This window comes from Thunnus thynnus, chromosome 2 (assembly GCF_963924715.1).
Source record: "Thunnus thynnus chromosome 2, fThuThy2.1, whole genome shotgun sequence".
In the NCBI taxonomy this organism is placed as follows: Eukaryota; Metazoa; Chordata; class Actinopteri; order Scombriformes; family Scombridae; genus Thunnus; species Thunnus thynnus.
The window spans coordinates 15,151,252-15,172,240 of NC_089518.1; the positions used below are offsets into that span (position 1 = coordinate 15,151,252).

Sequence of the window (20,989 nt, forward strand, 5' to 3'; positions counted from 1 at the left end):
ACATAGTGTGTATTTTGACTCTGTCCATGTGGAAAATGTAAGTCTAATACAACCAAAACAAATGCAGTGAGCTTCTATTGTACCTATCCCTTTACTGTAGTTGCCTTGTGAAAAAATATTACTATTATTAAGGATTAAGACCTTTTGTCTGTAAAATATTAGGGGAAAAAATACCCAGCAGAACCTCCCAGAGTCTAATGTTGAGTTTTTGTTTTGTCCAATTAACAGTCCAAACCCCAAATATATTAAATGTACAAAGATATAAAACAGACATCCTGCTAATCCTCACATTTGAAAAGCTTAAACCAGTGCTGACTAAGCAGTCACTGAAATATCTGACTTATTGATACATTTCGTGTTGATTAATTAGTCGACTAATTGTTTCAGCATTAATTATTACTTCATCCACGACATTACACGCTTCATGATGCATCTGTATACAAAAACAGACTTTAATTAAAATCTTTAATTACCAAAATAAAAAGTTCAACATTCCCAAATACAAAGACCAAACCTTGCACACAATTACACCCTCTCTAAAGGAAAAGTGCAACCAGCTCCGCTACTGTTCATGATTGTAGGGGACATCTTTACTGTAATAGCAGCAATGTTGACTTTGTGTGGGTACAGTACAGAGCTGGATATTTCTAAATGAGCAGAACCGGGAGGGGGGGGGGGGGAGAAAACCAGAGTTGTATAAGGTAGGAAGGATGGGGGGGATAACATAACCAGTGTCATGCTCCAGTACAAGAGAGAAAGATAGTTCAAGCAAACCTATGCAGATTAACACGTTTCAAATCACTTGACAAGAAAAACTTAACTCTGTAATAATAAACTAACCCAATCCCAGGGACATTTCAATAATCTGATATTACACAATTCAAATCAAATGGAAAAAATATAGATATATACATCTCATATGGATCAATATATGCAAATGTACATTAGCAAGTCATTATTTCTATATACTTTCTATATATCACAGGTGTCAGTAAACTTGTAGCTATATCTTTGAATAGTTAGTTCATTACATTAGTTCATTACATTACTCCTACATGAGAGAAAAATCAACTAAAAGCATTAAGACACTTCATTCCACTCCCAACAATATACGACGATAACAAAAAACAAAACAAAACAAAAAAAACATTCAGTTTCACATCCACAGTTCAGCTGGAAAACAGGGAAGATGGTCGGATGAGTTAGCACCGGTTTTTTGTCATTTGTCTCCACTAAAGTGCCGAGACAGGACCGAGGTGACAGCGGAGATTAGCTATTGCTGTAATGACAGACTTTGTATGGTCGTTTTAACATGTAATGCATTACGATAAGTGCTTCTATAATAAAATAAGTGAATAAAACATGAATCACCATCATCAATCATCAATATCCTTGAATCACAAGGGCAGAGCGCCCGCTCATTTGTAGGCTGAGTTAACACTTGAGTATCTCTAGTCTCTAAATTGAAAAACAACACCAGTTCAATGATTTCTGATCAGCTTCTCTCACTGACATTTACAAAGTTAGTGGTCTTTAAAACATAAAATCAATCAAGCTCTAGTTTGGACAAGTATTCAAGAATTAGTACGCATCCTACCTCAGCCACTTTTACTGTTCATAGTTTGCAGTGGGTTGTGAGCAGTGGTGCATTAACACAGTGTGAACAAAGTGCTTTCTGCTGAAGAATCACACACTGGCCCACACACACAGTAAGAGGGAAAAAATGGGTGAGAAGCATGAGGGCATAACCCATTATTTGGCACCTAGTTCTCTCACCCCCTCTCCTCTGTGGGGAGGTTTAGTGTGCGTCATCATCGGTGTTACTAAGATGTGTAGTCACTTGCAGCAGTTTGTAAAGAGAGGTGCTGAGTGCCGGCTACAGTTTATAGGCAGATCTGAGGGTGATGAGTTGTGTTTAGCGAGACTGCACGTGGCTGAGTGCCACACATTCTTTGCATTGAAAAATCGTTAGAAAAAGCAAAATAGACACTTAGGAATGAACACAGATTAGAGATATGTTTACTGTAGGAACGACTCATGGGAGAGTAGGGTCCTCCACTCTGCTGACTGGCGAAACTGAAGAGTTCAATTCTTAAGAAATACATGTTTTTCATATTTTAATGTGCAAATTAAGTGAGAAATTGGGAATAAAAACATGGAACATCCACAAAAAAAAAAAAGTCTTTTTGGGGATTCAAAGGTAATGAGCTGCGTGGTTGATTTAAGGTACAGTCTCAGACTGAGCTGCTGCTCTGAAGCAGGTGCTGTGGTGCTGCAGTGGTGCATTAAGACTTGAAGACGTGCACGGCCCTCACAACGTACTGCCTGCAGATCGGGCACTCGCTCATCCTCTTGCCACACTTGGTGCAGGTCACCATGTGACCGCACTCCAGGAGAACGCAGTCGATCATAGCATCCATGCAGATCCTGCACAGGTTGTCGTCATGGATCGTCAGCGGACCTTTCTCACCATCTGCGAGAGAAAATCAAACACACAGAAAGGTGACTGGAAATGTTCGAGAACTACATTTAACAAAGTGACTTCATCATGCACTGAGGAGGGTGGAGGGGTCAGCACAGTACTCAGCAGATTAGTAAAAACACCTCATCTTATCAAGTGTGCCTTATCTTGGTAAGGTCATTCTCACAAACTCTTGAAAAATGTCAACGGCTGATTATGGCTATGTGTCAAGATGTTTCTATGACAACGGCACGGCCTTTATCACTGGCGGCGTGCTGCTGAGGGACTGAATATAAACGGCTAACATATTGCAGCTCACAGTATAATTAGCTTCAAATGGTGAACACATGAAGGCAGACAGATCTCATGGTGGATCAATGTTGCAGGAGCATGACAAACTGAAATCTTTAAATTTATCTTCTTAAGTGGAATAAATTAATATTCATTTTCATCTTAAAACAAGCAGCCAGAGACCCTCACAGTACATTACACTCTGCAGGGAAGGACCACATACAGGGAGGGGATGGATAACGCATGAAAATGGGTTCACGGTGAATACAGAGGTGGTTCGTGCAATGGAGAGGCGAAGTCACAGATGGTATGTGTGACCACGGCAACGGTGGCGAGGAAACTACAAGCCTTACCTCCAATGGCACCGTTGCAGATAGGAGGGGGGAAGGCCACCACTTTAGTGTGGGAGGAGTAAAGTAAGAGACATTGAATCATAATTCTAAATGAGAAAACTCATTTGAATGACCCTGCTTGTGTTCAGGTATGAGTAGTTACAAGTATTGCAAATTATTAGTATAAACTACAGTACAGTACAATATTGTTAGAAGAAGCAGAGGTATTGGGTTTCTATGGTTAAAAACAGGATGTGGTATCCTATAGCAAGATTGAGGACAGAAGCCTGACAGCTTACCTGTGGTTATTGTACTGCTCACATTTTCCACTGCAACAAAGAAATTAGACTCAATCAGTAAGTGCGCAGATATTACAGTGACAGGATTACAATATATAATAAGCTATATTAAAATATAGCTCATACTCTGTTGAGTAGATGCATTCTACAGTAAATCAATTGATTATGACAGGTTTTATCGTTAACTAATAAACAAAAGCACTAAGTATTTACTCAAAAGTGACACAGTTAATACCCACATGATTTCCTGTTCTCCTCCGTCTCTCTGTAGAGTCGGCTGACTCGCTCCACCAGCTCCCACTTCTCGCAGCACCCTGAATAGTTGACAAAGTTCCTGGCCAGGATCTCCTTCAGCTGCCGGACAGACAGGCCCTCAATGTCCCTCAAGCTGGAGATGTCTGAGAGAGACGCTCTGGCCCGACGTCGCGTCTGAGGACTCACCTAAAAAACAGTCAGGATTGAAAATGTCGCCAGTTTAATTAACTTGGTATTTGATGCAGTCTCAAGCAAAACAATGAAAGAGGAAAGTACATGACGTGCAGCATGTGTGGAAGAACGCTACACCAGTTGGTACTTTTTGTGATTAAAATTTCTTTTTGACTTATTTTATTTCCACTGTACAGCAGGGTTTATTTACCACCACTTCTTTACTGCAAAAAAACACTTTTTGCCTTAAATCTGAACGTTTAAAGAATATTGAGTATTGTTATCTCCACACTGTTTAACACCACAATTGCAGTCGTATTTAATTTTCAACCGTCAAATTGCCCTTCTTTACCCCTCAAGTGCTGCAATACAAAATTATACATAATGCTTTACCACCAAATATTCCTATTTACATTCAGCCAAAAACTGAAATGCATTAAACAATACTCTATACATGAATGTTTACATAAAGATCGGTAAGAAATATGACAATCAGACACAGATCACCTCAGGAGTGTGTTCACTGGGGTCCAGGTTGAGGAGAGAAACCGATGTGGCATCACCTATATCCTGCAACACAGCAAAAGCGACAACAGACTGTTACTGTGCACTACATGTGAGGAAAAAGGTCAGTACACTGAGGATTTGGATTAGACTTTCTTCAGACAGGTCGGTGAAACCTTGGGAACAACAATGCCTCTTACCTTCCATTCATAGAAAAGCTTACTGCTCCTCTAAGCAGGCCAAGCACAAGTATTTATAGTGGATCCTGTCTGCTTGGAGCTGAGCTCCCTTTTCAGTGCCAGTTTGTGTGTACTACTTCCTCCTCTTTCACTTTTTTTGCCTTCATGCCTTTTAAAATCCCAATTAGTTTCTTTTTAGCTGGCTTACAAATTGCAGTAAAGTCAGGATGAAAGGATGAACACCAAACCTCGATTCAACACTTTGTTTTTATATATTTGTCTATGGTGACATGTTAAGTGGTTCCCATACACTCATTTGTGGCAGGCCAACAAGTGATGACATAATGCACTAAGAGTGCCAACCACACTTTACTGTTGCATCTTTGCCCATTTGGGTCTGCCAGTGCCACAAATAACACTAATGTGGACTGTTCAGAAATGTATCATTTGTGATTTCAGGCCATCATTACTGAAAATCCAAACTGTCACTAGCCATGTTCATCATTTTACCTCCACAGATAATTATAAGGACTTATAAGGCTGATGTGTGATGTTTTTAAAAATCAAACATGGTTTAGAGCTGTTCCTGACCTGGTTGGTATCAGAGCTATCACTCCTGCTGAGCGGTTCCTCCTGAGAGGCGGCGAAAGCTGACAGCTCTGAGGCAGACTGCGTGGTAGAAGGGGTCGGCGTATACAGGGACCGTGAGTGGAGGCTGCCTGTGTCGGGGTCCTCCTCCTCTTCAATGCCTTGGTGACAGAGCACCAGGTCCACCAGGTCTTCTTTTTCCCTGCAAGTATCGGTGGGGATATTACGAAGCAGCAAGTACTGCCGCAGGTCCTTGACCCTTAGACGCATGAGCCGCGGCCGCTGGAAAGCCGTTGCCTTCAGCAAATGACATGTGGAACAAATGCGCAGATTCTCCTGAAGCACGGAGCACAGAGAGCAGAAGCTCTTCTTGCAGTCGCAGCAAATATACTGGGAAAGAAACAGAGTGAAAAAAAACAAGATGATGGAAATAAGACATATCTCACATCATTTATGCAGACCTTCTACCATTAGTTAGTGCCAAAAATCCCACATAACAGAATGCTGCATTTGACATAACATTTGGCCAAATGTTTACAATTGCCTTCTTTTTTAAATTTTAACATTAAAATTGTGACATCTCAGAAAAACGAGGGAAACAGACGGTGGAGAGACAATATTTAACAAGTCCCTGGGAAGCATATCGATGCCAGAAAAACCTTTCCTGCATTTTTCAATCATCCACATCTGCTCTCGCTCTCCAGGCACACAGACAGGAGGCAGCTCATTTCTTTTAAGTGACAAACATCAAACAGTAATAAATGCAAGACGTGGGATTACACTGGCACGGTGAGCCAGTCAAGCACAGGGTTCAGACAGAATGAGACCCTGAGCCATACATGAACATGAGCCCTCTGTGAAGATGATATTACAGAACCAGTATGTTGTCCATCTGTTTCTGCAATCAGCTAGAACTGCAGTGTTTCCAATAAAAAAAACTGTAGCCTTTGGGTGTAAATTAAATTTCAGCTCCTTACAAACCAGTGGTTGGTTAAAAGCTTTATCACTTTAACATTCTCTTTATAGCACATATGAATCATTTACAGCACAGCAAGTAATTAGTAATTATATCTAAAATATTAATCTAATACCCCCCTATGTTTCTACACACGCACTCATCCAGTAAACAGACAAATTGACATGTACTGGCATCACACAGAGCATCCAGGTACCTTACCTTCCTCCTGAAGACTGAGAAGGCCTGGCCACAGGCCTTGCATACAAGACTGGGACTCCCTGAGCTGGTGGGCGGGTATGTGGAGTATCCCGCACTGGGGGCAAATCTGAAGGGTCCAGCGCCGGCCCCAAACCCTGGCTGCTGGCCTCTGACGGCCCCAGTACCCATGACTTCATTCAGCAGACCACAGCATGAAGCCCACATGGACGAGGCCCCTGCCTGACATTCACACACACAAACACACCCTCACTTCAGTCTTCTCTGTCCTCCTCACACGGATCTCGTTGTGTGCTGACAGCATCTCTAACAGCATTTATACACCTGGTTACCACGGAAACAACTCTGTGTATAGACCTCACATATCATATGGATGCTAATTATGGATGTGATGACTAATAAATAGCCTTTACCACCGGTGCAAGTGTAACACAATGAAGCACAGACCGTGCAGGCAGCTTTAACTGTCAAAACACAAGCAGGCAATTAGCTAAATAGTCCAGATATTTTTTGTTTAACAGCTGACGTTAGCGTTGCCAGGAAGCGTAAAAATAACTAAACACACATCCAATAAGAAGAGACGTTTACTTATTAATTTCATGCTTAAAATGACTCTAGAGTCGATGTGTATCCGACCGTTTTCACAATTAGCTGGCACAGGCTAGGCGAGGCTAACCACAGCGTCAGCTCCCCCGATACATACAGCTGGCGTTACATTAGCTGCTGCTAGCGACATTCAAAAGCAGAGCTAAAGCTGGAAACAGAGGTTGTGTAAAGACGACTGCACCTTCATTGCAGCTCCGGCGTGTCTACTGTGAAACCACAGATTGACGGTGTAATCATTGCAAGCGTCACTTATTTTAGCTGAACTGCCTGAATGCGTCTTGATGTGATGAGAGCAACGATCGAGCCCCGAAGCTGCTGCTGCTGCTGCTTCTTCTTCTCCTCCCAGAGTTTGTGTGTTGTTGCTGCTGCCCTCCACAGGTCAGACGAAGAAGAAGTGATTGTAGTCCACTTCCCGATCATCAGCATCATGTCCTCGCTACAAACAAAAGACGAGTTTAATTGACAGTTTTAAAAAAAGTTTATCTGTTGTTTATCTGATGTAATGATTGTTTTCATTAATGATTAAATTGTCTTTTTTAAATTTAATTGGTTAATTGTTTGGTCTGTCATTTGTCTAAAAATAGTGAAAAATACAAAGTTAAAATCTTAAAATTGCTTGTTTTTCTCCAACCAACAGTCCAAAACCCAAAGATCTACAATTTACAAGAACATAAAACAGAAATGCAGAAAATCCTCATATTTCAAGATGAAGCCAGTAAACGCTTAAAGATAAGAAATGCTTGTTTTAAGATGTATATAAAATACTCTACTATGAATAATAATTTGTGTCTGATATGATATTCTCCCTCATTAACAAATCCAGAATCTATAAATATGCAAATATTGTTCATTTCAAAAGTTTAACTGCTGGACACAAGATGTCTCCTACTTCACTGTAAAGTCCCGTGTATGAGGCTTCAAGTTTCCACATCACACTTGTGTAAGTTGAATACTGAACCAGGATTGGCTTCCAAACAATTTGTGATGTCACAAATCATGTTCGTAAGCCCGCTCAATTGTCAAACTCTGCACAGTGAAGCTCAAACATCCAACTGTAGAAAGAAGCAGAAAACAGGGTACCGAATGGTTTGAAAAAACATTTAGACCTTTAGGTTATCCAAAATGTATTTGGAACAACTGAAAAAAAAGACATAAAAATCATAATAACTCAATAATTTTAGAGGCTTCCACTGTTGGCTGTACTGAGAAATTCAATACAGCACAGATTTATCCTCTGCCCTTTTTGCCAGAAGTTTGTGACTCCTGGATTTGTTCCTACTTTATTTTATTTTGTAATCTTGTCAGCTAGTTGATTCTCCACTACTATTTCTTGAGCTGCAACTGAACCTCACAGTGTCTCCAAAAACTTGATTTTAAAAAGATGTCATGTCCACCATAAGGTCTGGTCTGACCTCGCCCTGTAGTGCTGTTATAGCAGCACTAGAATCAGGCAGTGTATTGGGAAGTAGCGTAACTAAGCACTTTGTGTAAAAACTTGAGGTACTTGTGCTTTACTTGAGCAATTCCATTTTATGCTACTTTATATGTCTTATTGTTCTCTTTACTCCACTACATTTATCTGGTAGCTTTAGTTCTTACCTTGCACCTTACCTTGCAGATTCAGATGACTAATACTATAAATACTAAATTAGCCCTGCCTTTACCACTTACATCATCAAAGTGCTGCTTACACATTGATGCATCAATAATTATAATTCAATAACGTAATATCTGTGATGGATACTTTTACTTAACTTTGATGCTACTACGCTGTGCATTTTTAGTGTTTAGTATTTCTCCACCGTGGTATTGCTACTTTTATTTAAGTGGAAGGTCTTAATATGTTCACCACTGCTGACAAACCAAATGTCTGCTGTGGAAAGTGTAGTGATTGTACTCATTTTATGTATAATAATAAAACATTTCTCCCACTATCCATCTTCTACCCTGTCATATTCATTTTTAATACGGAAACTCAATTCCATGATTTACATGAACTGAAAATGTATATCTTTGTACATAGGAAATAATTACATTTTAAGAATTATAGGTTTATTATTGAATTATATGGTTAAAATGGACAAAATATATAGCGATAAAAAGATATGATAAGAATCACACTCTATATTTATGACTATGCTCATTTTACTGTGTAGCAAGCAATTTTAACTGTAATGTATATTGCTAGATTATTGCTTGATAGTCTATTTACCTCATGAAGCACATTGACCATCATCCTATTGGTAATGTCCCCCTCTAAAGGACTGCAATGTTTACTGGTTGCTTTGTCAAGAGTCCAGACCTGCACTAACACCATTCCTTCACAATTTCTGCAGCCAGTTGGCTCCCTTGCCCTGCTATAGTCACTGTCAGCAGTGAGCTAATGGAAGATCTTCTCATCCAGCCGATGCTGAGGCTACACCCAGTGAGAAGCACCGCTAGCACTGATAATATTATAGGATATTAGAGGATCACCAGCCCCTTTCATTTTGAATGTGTAGCTTCAACGATAAAACACTGATTTAAAAAAGGAAATATTTGGTTCATGGCAGTAAGTAGATCTTCTCTTCATTTCAGGGCTACAGTAGCTAACACTATGATGTAGAAAATAAAAAGTGAATTATATAAAAATAAGTGGCACACACAGAAGTGAGAGACCCAGTCCACAATAAAATGCAAAGATAACCTGTCACATTCAGGTTCTCAGTTATGATTGAAATCTAAGAGGTTATTTTGTTTATATCGGTCTCAAGAGAAGATCCCATCTAATTTTGTTTCAGAAAACTACTTTAGTAAGCCTAGTTGTCTACATTTAAGCATGTTAGTCATGATACATGCAATACGCAGTGTCAAAGAAGAGATCTAAATGTGATTATGATTCAAGATTGTGCACTTGTTTGCATGTTTGACAGGTGATCAAGGTGATTAATATCACTATCATTTGTCCTAGTTTTAAAGAAAAATGTCAAGCACTTTAAAATGGAAAAATTTTTTCAACACTAAAAATATCAAATAGTAAATTGTATTTGTCCAGTGTTTGATTTACACTGGACAATGGTTTTCCTTCCTGATGGCTCATTGTTGAATAAAACCAGTTGAAATCATCGGCAGCTGTTTGGTCACGTAAAGTTTTTTTCTGATGTTTATCATTCATCTATCTTATTGCCCTTGTTTGATGATTTTACGTTTTCCTTTAAATATGTTTTCTTTAGTTTCTTTGACTTTAAGAAAGGCATCGAAAGCCAATAAATGTTTTATATATCATATATATTTTAAACTCTATATAGGCTACACAAATTTGATAAAAAATTACATTTTAATTTAAAAATAAACGTTAGTGGTATTTTGAAGGTAATGTAAACAGTGCTTTTATTTACAGCCTTTGTTGTAATTTGTTGAAATTTTCATTACAATTGTCCTCAAGGTGTGTTTTGTTTTGTTGTTGTGTATTGTACATGTGTGTCCCTTCTGTATAAATTTAATACAGTTATAATAATGTATCAAATGTACTTTAGAAAAGAGAAACAAACACAAGAAACTGTGCTTCATTTATTTTGACATTGTTACTACACTGAAATACTGTGGCAAGAGGCTTCTATGTTTATTAATGTTATATTTTTTGGCTGATTTAGCTTTATTCTATAAACATGTACTGTTTGTTTTTTTAATTACAACAGGAGGAATGAGAAAAAAGCTTACATCGTCATCTTATAATTATCTTAAGTTTCATATTTATTCATTCATTCATTTATTTAACTATCTTCCCCCCTTCCCCATTTTGTTCACAGAAATGTATTTGTGTTTATTCGTGTTCTCAATAAAGTAAAAAAGAAAAAGAGGAAAAAGGCATTTCCGGTCGATTCATCGCCTCTGTTGGCGACATTTTTTCCTAGGATGGCGGTTTCATGACCCGCCCTACTCTGCCTCTGATTGGCCAACACTAACCAATCCCACTCCTCCTGCCTGACCTAACCAACCCAACCAACGAAGGTAACGAGTACTAGCCAATCACAGACAGAGTAGGGCGGGTCGTGACTTCGCCATCCTAGGAAAAATAATTTTCTTCCTGTTGACGTAGACCGACGCGTTACTGTGTTTTGAGTTTCAGCGCGAAGTCTTGCCTGTCTCTATGCAGTTTAAACGATGGAAACACACTCCGGTGTTAGTTTGATGGTCATGTATGAGGATGAATCGGTCAATATTCGCTATGGAAACGGAGTCGAGCTGCAGCTGTCGCCGTGTGGCTGTGACTTCATGCTGGTGAAAGGCAGAGACCCCTGCGGACATCCTTTGCAGCCCACTGAGAGGCTCCGACAGAGGACCAGGTTCACCATCAGCACTTACAAGGTACCAACCAATCGACATAAGGGATCATAACTAATTAAAAAAGGTTTAAACTGCTGTATGCTTGGATTAAGTGCACGGTTTGGTTATTATTAGATTAGATTTTTATTTCAAACATGTTAAAAAAAAGTCCAAGTAAGAAAGCAAAACAAGAGTAACCAATAAAATTAATAGCAACCATTTACAGTAAACTCTCAATAAATACAACATAAAGGGAGAGGAGTAGGAAGAAGTGAAAAAATATCAAGTTCTACCCCCCTTTTTATATTTTATCAATAAACTTAATGTTAAACATGAATATTCCAACTTTCCACCTCAGTGTACACTATACACAACTCGATCAAATTAAACAAAAATAAAACACTCAAAACAAAACAAGAACTAAACAGTCAGAATAAAACAAAACAGCACAAATAAAAAAAACAACCTACATATCCTTTACCCAAAAAATGATAGAAAAATCTTTACCTTGCATTGTGTACCATGTATGGTTATATGTTAGATGTCAGGGTCTCGCGGGTAACAGCAGGACAAAGTCATATGGATATCATGTGGAAGGGAGAGTTCTGTAATGCTTTGTCTAGGTCTGGTGGGAATCTGTACACAACTAAAGGCGCCTCCCAAGGCCATCAATATATACCAGTGAATTTCTTTCCTTCTTCAGAATTTTCCACGGAGACTCTGAGCACTCTCCATGTCTGTGATCTGTTTGAATTAAAGAGACGCTTGACTTCAACCAACCTCAGTCTATTGACAATTTATCTATCACTTACTATGCCAGATCTCCTCATCCATCTCATATCCATTCAATATGTTATTTTAAACACTTGTTTAAACTTATTAAATGTTCTACATGTTTTCATTTCCTCACTACAGTTGTTCCATAAATTAATTCCTTTGACTGTAATACAATGATATATCGTCCTCACTAATTGTTTATTGAACATACAAATTCCTACCAAATCATGTTGACTTTCTCTCATTTGAAACAGCTTTTGGATACTATGAGGTAATAATTGATTTTTTGCTCTGTACATGATTTGAACCATTTTGAAGTCGACCAAATCTTTCAATTTTAGTGCTTTTGATTTTATAAAGAGTGGGTTTGTTGGTTTGGTTACAATTCTTATGGCTCTTTTTTGAAGGATGAAGATTGTTATGTGTCATGTGTTATTGCTTGCTCGCCACATTTTCTTCAAAGTGATGTCATTTCACAGGAGTTGATGAAAGCTGCGTTGGCATTTAGGAATAAATATGCTAGTCGACCATATCTACCAGAGGAACTCATCCCTTCTGTCCACAAAAAGGTACAAAGAGTGATTCTGATTGTCCAGTATGTCCCTCGTAAAAGGTCTGGTTTATGATATCAGTGTCTACATATGTTTCTCCCTTGCAGCCTTTTTTCAGTATTAACTCAGAGGTGCACTGGCCTGACTGGTCCTCCTGTGATGCTGAGCTCGGACAAGGAGGCGAGACCGTCGTCAGGTCGGAGGAGGGACGAGCTGCGCTGATGCTGTCGCCCTCGGGTGAAGAATTCTCTGTGGAGTTCACGTGCAGCCTCAGCCAGACTCACAATCAGCAGCGCAGCGTGCAGCATTTGAGCAGAGACCCTGACGACAGCCCGGTCAGTCAGCTGCAGCGGCACGTGAGCAGTCTGACCTTTCAGGGGAATGATGAGACCAAAGAGGGAAATAGAAGGAATCAGCCAATTAGATCCAGATCCTGTTCTTCTGGGATTATCACCCACAGCGCTGCTCAGCCAAAGGTGATGCTTCTCAGTGATATTTCAGGGCTTACATTTTAGCTTTGATGGAATATTTAACTTCTCATCCTTTCTCTTTTCAGCCAGAGGAGATGTACCAGTCCACCACAGTGGTCCAGCATCACTCCTGCTGTGCCATTCCCCCAACTTGGCGCTACCCTCTCTCCCTGGCTCGCCATCACTGGACAGCTCGTCTCTCTCAACCTCCAGAAGATGTTGAAGTGGAGGGAAACGGGCATTTCAGCCAGGCAGACAGGAGAGTAGACACATTAACTGTTGGAGAGAGAAGGTCTGGCCTTCCTCAGGCACTGCCTCTCACGTGTCCATCACCTCACTGGCACAGGTTCATTGATCAGTTGACTAAATAAATAAATAACAGATATTTAGTGCTGTTTTAACCATGTATTTAACACTGTTCACTGACATATTTTTAGCGTCCTTGCTTGTGTGTTTTCAGGTGGAAGGTTAAAGACCCCCTGGCCACAAAAGAACAATCAGATCAAGACTTTCCAACAGAGCTTGTGAAGGTGATGTGGTGTCAAGGAGTGACCTACAGGTATGCAGGATTTGACGGTTGACAAGGGCCTTGGATATCCTTGAAATATGTTTTTGAAAATGAAGGGAAGGCACTGAAGATCTCCTCAGTTCTTTTAATATATGATAAAGCTGCATTTTCACAACTTTACAAGATCGTGAGTAAACTTGAGTCCTCTCTGAATTCTGTCTTTAAACACTGTCAAGACATGCCAGTCTGAGACCTTGAATGACACCAAATGGGGCCTTTAAAGTTGTTTTTGTTGTGTGCAAACTCATGATTAAAAACTAAATTCAAGCATTATTTGCTTGGTAAAGGCAAAAAATAAATAAATAGCTATATCATAAAAAGAAGAATACTTCTAAAGTAAGTGCTTTATTTGGCCACTTGGGGGCAGAACAAACACATGTCACAAATGTACGCTCATCAATGACATATTACATCATTGTCAGCAAGCAGTTGCTTTTTTTACTCATCTAGCAGATAAGGAGCAACATTAACATTCATCTGAAGTTGTGTTTGTAGTCATCCAGCTACATGATTTTGTTGATGCTGTAACTCTGTTTGTGCCTGCATGTCTTCTGTGTAGGATACTAAATGGAGCTGTCTCAGTCATAGAGGTTTCTCCGGGAGATGGATCAGTCATCCGGTCTAATGGTGTCCTTAACACTTATTTTACCCATCACAAGCCTGAGCTCCAGTCAGGGAGGGTAAATGTCAGCCTCTCATCTTGTATCTATTACATAATGTACTGTATTGTAATAGCATGTTATCCTTTGGAAGCTACAGTTCTAAAATACATGAAAGTCTAAACGATGGATTGTGCCACAGGTGAAAGAGGTAACCTACCATCTGAACAGTCTTCCACCTGATGTGCCTGGACAGGTGTACTCTATATGCTCTATTGTGAATCGTGCGAGCAGGTAAGCTGCTGCTTCATCACTCTGATGATTTTGGTGACCATATTTCTTTCAACTCTCTGACCATCACGTTCCTGTTTTCCAGGATCCTCACTTGCTACAACCAGGCCAGGCAATCACTGAAGCTCCCCGCCACACCCAGCTGCTTACAAGAGGTGAAAGAGCAGATCTTTTGCTACTACTGCTGTTAATATCTATTTGCACAGTGTTCCGTTTTCTTAATTAACTGTTACTTGGTTTATAGGATAGAAATTTTTCTAAACCAGAAATACTTGAAGTAAACCTGACCAATGCTGCACCTGTTGAAACAGTAGAAAGTCGGTGAGTTATATTTTCTGATCATTCCTATTATATTTCTTTAATTTCTGTATTACCAGCTTGTTTATAATGTCCATGTTACTTTCCACTCACTTCAGGTCAGATCTTGTAGCTGCAGAACTGGAGAAGATAAAACGATTCAACTGTATCCTTCAACAATTGATTTTTGTTGTGAAATTTAGCAAATGAAGCATGTTTATTGTGTTGCATCAGCTGGTAATCAGGTTTACATCGTACATAGATAATACCGATGAAAGAATGTGTGTGTAGCTCTTTAACATCCTGTGCCCAGTTCTGCTGGAGAACAGCTACCTGCTGAGAAGTGAGAAAAGATGTGCAGAACTGGAAGATAGTTCTGCAGAAGGGGTGACTCATGAGCCAGTGAATGAGAGCTGCATTGCTGAGGCTCTTCAAAGAACATCCAAAGCCATACAGGACATCGACGCTCTCATATCTGCCGCCTCGCTGACTTGAAAGAGACCTTCTTATGAGAAAAGTTTTAGCTTGACTGAAGATATGAAGTCATTTTACTGCTATGTGTGGAGACTCAAATAAAGTGGTGATTGGTTTTTAATTTGATTTGGATTTATGAATTATGAATCGCTGAAGATTGGACCACTGATGGCCAAATGTGTAAATGCTAGTATGAAAATATATCCAAAGGCTTAAAACATACATATAGAAGATGTGTTCCCAGTCGCTAATGTTAATACACAATCCCCTCCTGTCTGAGGTCAGATATGAATGTGCAGTGATGAAAAGTGGCTTTAATACCTTGATGTTTCCTCTCTACACTCATGCCAGATTGTAGTTAGTAGGTGACTGATACTAAGAGAGATACATTAGTATGAGATATGAGTACTATGAGATACATTTTTCACTTTTACTGTGTTGTAAGTGCATGAGTGTTCATGTAGGTCATAACTCAAGCAAGCTGTGGTTTTGTCTTCAACCATATAGCCTCAGGTTCAGAAGTTATATCAGGGCCGTGGTGACAGCCCAAAAAGGGCTAGAAACCTCTTTTTTCATACTTAACCAAATTTCTTTAAAAATTTGTATAAATAAATATATAAAAGAAAATGAAAATGATGTGCCAAGTTGTGTTTTCAATTTCTCAGTAAATTATAGTTTAAAAGAAAAAGCAGCTGGAAATAACTGAACCTATATCTTTGAGAAATGATGGAGCTTAACTCCCACAACCTGAATTAAGTGAGTCTTTATAAAAGACCTACCACACAGCCAATCTTCTGCTCAAACACCTCTTCTCAAGAGAAAGACTTGAGTCTCTCAACACCAAAACCTATGTGGTCAGTGATTGCTTGCTTCGCATCTGCGTTTTATTTTGCAAACAAGACACAGGATTGTAGTTATCCAAAGGTTTTTATATTTATCAAATAGACTTTCAAATGTGATTAACTATTAAATTGTGCATTTTTTTTAATCACAGATTTGTTATATGTTTTGAACACATTTTGTTTTTAGTTTACATGCTAGTTGATGTGCGAGTTGGTGGGTGAGTTACTTCCTATGCAGGTGGAGCATTTTAAGAGAACAAGTGTATCACACACAGTCTCTGGCCACACAGACATATACACAGCGCTTACATGCAAACATCAGGTGAGTGGTTACTGATTCATTTTTCAAACAAAAGATACTGTTCCTGCAATTCTGCCATTTGTGTTTTGAAATGTTTTATACATCATTTTCTCATCTTTTCAACTCCTGAAGTGTGCAAGTAATCTTTTATTTAGGCTATTTAGGCTCAAGTTTGTTAAGTGTGCATGTAATCTTAATATTTAGGCTCAAGCTTGTTACACACTATGGTATAATGTCTTCTAAATTTCTGATGATCTTTGACGAACATTTATATTAGCAGTTCGGGATTTTCTTCTTTTTTTCCTTTCCTAAAAAGTTTGGACATTTAAAAAGTGAAATCAAGCTCAAAGGCTTTTTAGACTGAACAGAAATGATTTCATTTTCTTCTTTACAGGAAAGACATACAGCATACATCTGTGGTCTAATGACTCAGTTCAACACGAGAGGCAGCTCTGTGCAAGATGCTTCCAGTAAACTGGCTGTCCGACAAAAGGTCTGCGTCGAGTCCTCTGTTCAAGAAAGAATATCTGCTCTTGAGGGGAATCTGCCAGGTGCTGTGGATGCAACCAGCAGCTCTCACATTCCTAAGCCTGAATTTAGGAAAATATTCGCAGCTACCCCCATCCTGAATGTGGAGCCATCATCGCTCAGAGCGCAATCATTTAAACCTGCCAAAACACAGAGACACACTGCCTGTTCCTCCATGCCTAGTCTTCCCAACAATTTGGTGATGAAATCCCAGAAACTTAACCATATAACAACAAGTGGAAGTCACAATAAATTTCATCTGGAGAGCACCGACCCCTCTGTTCTCAAGAAAAGAATACTTCCTGCATTGTTTGTTCTGGGAAGTCCTCCTCCAAAGCCTGACAGGCCTCCGAGTATTGACATTCATCAATTTGGAAGGAATAGAATGTCTTTGGCTGATGGTGAGAAACAGTGATAAATGCTGTTAAATTATTATAAGTTATTGCTTCTTTAAAAACGTAAACTGCATCTGAATGTTCAATAGAGTGTTAAACTATGATGGCATTTTTCTGTAATATGACCAGGGATGAAGATTCCACGTCCTGTTGCCCTTCCACCTTTACATCCATGCCCGCCATCCAACCATGAAGCCGCTTTGTAAGTGGAGATATTGTAGAGCTGAGATGTGTACACTGTGCTTTACTGTTACTTTGAAAAGAGTCAGATCAAATGGGACTTTAATTGCGGGTACATTGTCTGCTCCAATCTGTCTAAAAATGTTAAATTAACACAATCTCTCTCCATAATCAAGGAGCTCGATAGAACAATCGGTTGATGAGGAGCTCTACGATGATTGCATCATGAACCCTTCACTACTTCCCCTTAAAGGTTCCTCCACCACGTTCCCTTTTTAAAAACAATTCACTAAATATATCCATCATTGTTTCAATCAGTCAGGTGTTCATTGTTTAAAATGTCCTATCGCACAAAAGCAAATTAAATCGCTTAAAAGACAAGGTCACTGAATTACTTGTTCCATTGTCTCCACAGGACATCCTTCCAATAGGACAGAGGTAATTACTGCTATTGTTAGATTGTTGTTGGAAACCCACAGTGCTTAGAGTAAATACTGTAGCAATTATATTATATTATATTTTAAACCCTTTTTCTCTACAGGCAAATCTGAGGGCAAAAATGAACAAAGAACTTGAAAAAATATGGTAAGGATCATCTGTAAGGTTCTGTTTCTGGAGAAGCTGTCTGCACACAAATTCATGTGTGACATAATAATGTGCACTATATATGGTAACTTGAATTTACATGACCCCTCCTTAAAGCAAAAATCATTTTTCTTGAGGCATTCAGGATGGAGAGGAAGCATGTTCCCTCATGTTCCTCTTTACTGTCAGCTAAAGAGTAAAAACATGATTATTTTTAATCTTTCCACAGGACAGAACAGGCAGAGAAATCTAAAAACCATCGAGAAAGTAAGAGTGGAAAAAAGGACACAAACCATGGTGCAGTCCCAGAGAAGAAACGGGCGGTAAGTGGCTTCAATAAATGTTATCATTGTATAACATTTGCACCACAATGGTGTGTTTAATCAAAATTTGATGGAATGATAATGATAAATAGGAGCCAAAGGGAAGCTCAGAGGAGGAAAAACAACAAACAACAACAAAAAAGAAGGAACAAGAAGTAAAGAAGAAGTTGAAGATAAAAGCACAAACCTACTTTCTAGATTTCGTTTTAAAAAAATCAATATACCAACACATGTAGATACACCGTGACACCAGTATATCAGCAATTTCACATGTTATAATGCCATGCATTGTGCAGAGCAAATTACAAACATCTGAACAACAAAGACCCAGTGTGAACAAACATACAGTGAAAAACTGATGACTGACGTCTCCTTTTCCTCAACTAGATTAAATGGCCTCTTAATGTGACTGAGAGGGGGAAGAGGAGAGGAGAGAAGAGCATCCACAATACAGGTAATACAGAGGGAAAACTGCTGGCCAGGAATATGGAGGGCTACTGTAAAGACTCCTTGTACTCATTTGTAAAATGTAAAGCAGAAAGAAAAATAGGTGTTGGGCAAATACAGTATAGATAATATCCCAACAGTAACTGGACAGATCTATGAATTGTATTGTGCTCTTTCAGATGACTTTATGAAGACTGACAATGATTTAAAACAGCAAGACAGGACTCAGTCTGACACAGAGTCCGACGATTATGATGACATCGGGGCACTAGTTGACAGGTAAACATGATGCCTTTTAACACAGCATAAACATCTAGAGAGATAAAAAACGAATGTTAAGTTTTTCAGTCACACATTTTGTCTCTTGGTGATTTTATGCTTTCTCTCTTTTTTAGTAGGCTTGAGGCACAAAATTGTAAGTTGTTTGTATTGCTTGTAAGTAATTTAAATGTGTTGAAATATGAAAATATGATAATAAGGCATCTATTTAATCATGACTGATCTTTTTCCTTCTTTTAAACAGTCGAGGACGATGATATTTACGATGATGTGGCTCATCCAGACACAAGGTTTACCTCTTTTTGTATTTTTTTTTTGTAATGGATGGGTCAGATTTGGTCATTTGTTACAGTAGAAAGCACAGAGGGTGCATTTAAACTAGATGCTCACAATATGGGAGACAATAGAGTTCAGTCTTTAAGCAAAAAAATCACTTTCTTTGATGAAATCAAGTGTTATGTTAAATTAATATTCACAGACGAAGTGTTCCTCATTTAGGCTCAAAAGAAATACTACTTACAAGACAAGTGTCACTTTCAAATTGTGAAGAAGTGAATGTATATTGTTATGTGTGGGTGACACTCAGTGGTTAATATGATTATTGCAACCATCATAACCTGCTGCCATGTTGGTTTTACAGTTGAAATAAATTCTTGAACACTTGTATAAACTCATTTAATCCCATGAATACGTTTTACAGCCCTCTGGTCTGTCTGCTACACTTTACAAAGTATTTTCTCTTTTCCCCTCAGATTTTCAACTCTGACAGAAATGGCCGCAGATGGTAAATATGTCAAATAGAAAAATATTTTCCAGTAGAAATCAGTAATCAGTAGAAATGCATAATTAGTACTTCCACTTTTGATATTGCAAGTACATTTAACTAATAATAATTATACACTTTTGTTAAACTAAAATGTTGAATGCAGGACTTTCACTTGTAATGGTTTATTATATTTTACATTGTGTTTTTTCTGCTTTTAAGTAGGTAAAAGTTCTGAGTACTTCTTCCCCTCTGCACCAGATATTCATTAGGATTCAATTTAAAAAACAACAGCAAACAAAAAACTAAAATTAATTTTTTTAAAAATGTTTCCTTTTTGCTACAGACTGCATCTATGAAGTCAACTGATCTACAATATTGACTGTGACAATGTGACGAGCACGGACCAGATTACTGGATCATTTCAACATAATACAATATACAGAGTTTGTATATTATTGATTAATTACTTGTATTTATCATTTACTGTTTAAACTATTGTGCATTTTCTTGATCATCAACCTGATTAATACATATCTATTGATACATGATTTATTATATGATTTATGATTAATACATGATTGTGGTGAATATGTTGTAACTTAACTCAAACTATGTGTGACAGTGCTGAGCTTTTGAACAGTCATTGTAGTTGTTACATGCTGTAACAAATGGATATTGGCTGGTAGATTGATTGCATTAAAAAATGTGTAATCATCAGAATTTGTTTATGCAGATTATTGGTTGTGACCATCAATAAACAAACTAGATGCATATTCATTGTTGATGTTATTAATGTTGAAGTTTTGTTGTTGGTTTGTTTTTCAACAGTCGGCCTAAAGATGAACCAGAATCAGATTTATTTGCCAAGTAGCGAGTATAAGGAATTCAATGTGGTCCAGATGTCAACAGAATAAGCAATAAACATGAACATTAAACCATAATCATAAACACAGACATAGCAGTGTGAGAAAGAGAGGGGCAGTAATAGTGGGGGTTCACTATGTGCATGCACATTGACATGATAAAAAACTATGTGTGTGCAAAAAATAGATATAGAAATATGTCTTGTTCCTTCAGTCGTATGTTTGAGCTCCACTGTGCAGAATGATGTATGTGCAGGGTTTGACACTTTAAAGCTGTTTTCACATTCA

At 38.5% G+C, this 20,989-nt stretch overlaps 3 protein-coding genes across 3 annotated transcripts; 2 read left to right on the top strand and 1 right to left on the bottom strand.

The window, feature by feature from the left end:
- Positions 1-421: 421 nt before the first annotated feature.
- On the bottom strand, positions 422-7,216 carry rnf34a (ring finger protein 34a). The gene is made up of 7 exons (XM_067605260.1): positions 7,042-7,216; positions 6,258-6,476; positions 5,084-5,470; positions 4,317-4,379; positions 3,623-3,824; positions 3,384-3,413; positions 422-2,473 (listed from the first exon to the last, which is right to left on the bottom strand). Exons 1-7 carry the CDS (start codon positions 7,045-7,047, stop codon positions 2,286-2,288), a joined length of 1,095 nt encoding a protein of 364 aa, XP_067461361.1. The 5' UTR covers positions 7,048-7,216; the 3' UTR covers positions 422-2,285.
- A 3,696-nt stretch (positions 7,217-10,912) lies between these two features.
- Positions 10,913-15,313, top strand: c2h5orf34 (chromosome 2 C5orf34 homolog). The gene is made up of 11 exons (XM_067605333.1): positions 10,913-11,207; positions 12,422-12,511; positions 12,601-12,969; positions 13,050-13,309; positions 13,424-13,522; positions 14,091-14,211; positions 14,333-14,424; positions 14,507-14,576; positions 14,666-14,742; positions 14,838-14,884; positions 15,032-15,313. Exons 1-11 carry the CDS (start codon positions 11,004-11,006, stop codon positions 15,211-15,213), a joined length of 1,611 nt encoding a protein of 536 aa, XP_067461434.1. The 5' UTR covers positions 10,913-11,003; the 3' UTR covers positions 15,214-15,313.
- A 116-nt stretch (positions 15,314-15,429) lies between these two features.
- Positions 15,430-20,595, top strand: LOC137193900 (FYN-binding protein 1-like). Its single transcript, XM_067605346.1, has 13 exons — positions 15,430-16,356; positions 16,730-17,264; positions 17,388-17,460; positions 17,615-17,691; positions 17,854-17,876; positions 17,980-18,023; positions 18,253-18,346; positions 18,734-18,800; positions 18,973-19,072; positions 19,189-19,208; positions 19,317-19,362; positions 19,825-19,856; positions 20,182-20,595. Exons 1-13 carry the CDS (start codon positions 16,237-16,239, stop codon positions 20,202-20,204), a joined length of 1,254 nt encoding a protein of 417 aa, XP_067461447.1. The 5' UTR covers positions 15,430-16,236; the 3' UTR covers positions 20,205-20,595.
- The last annotated feature ends 394 nt before the right edge of the window (positions 20,596-20,989 follow it).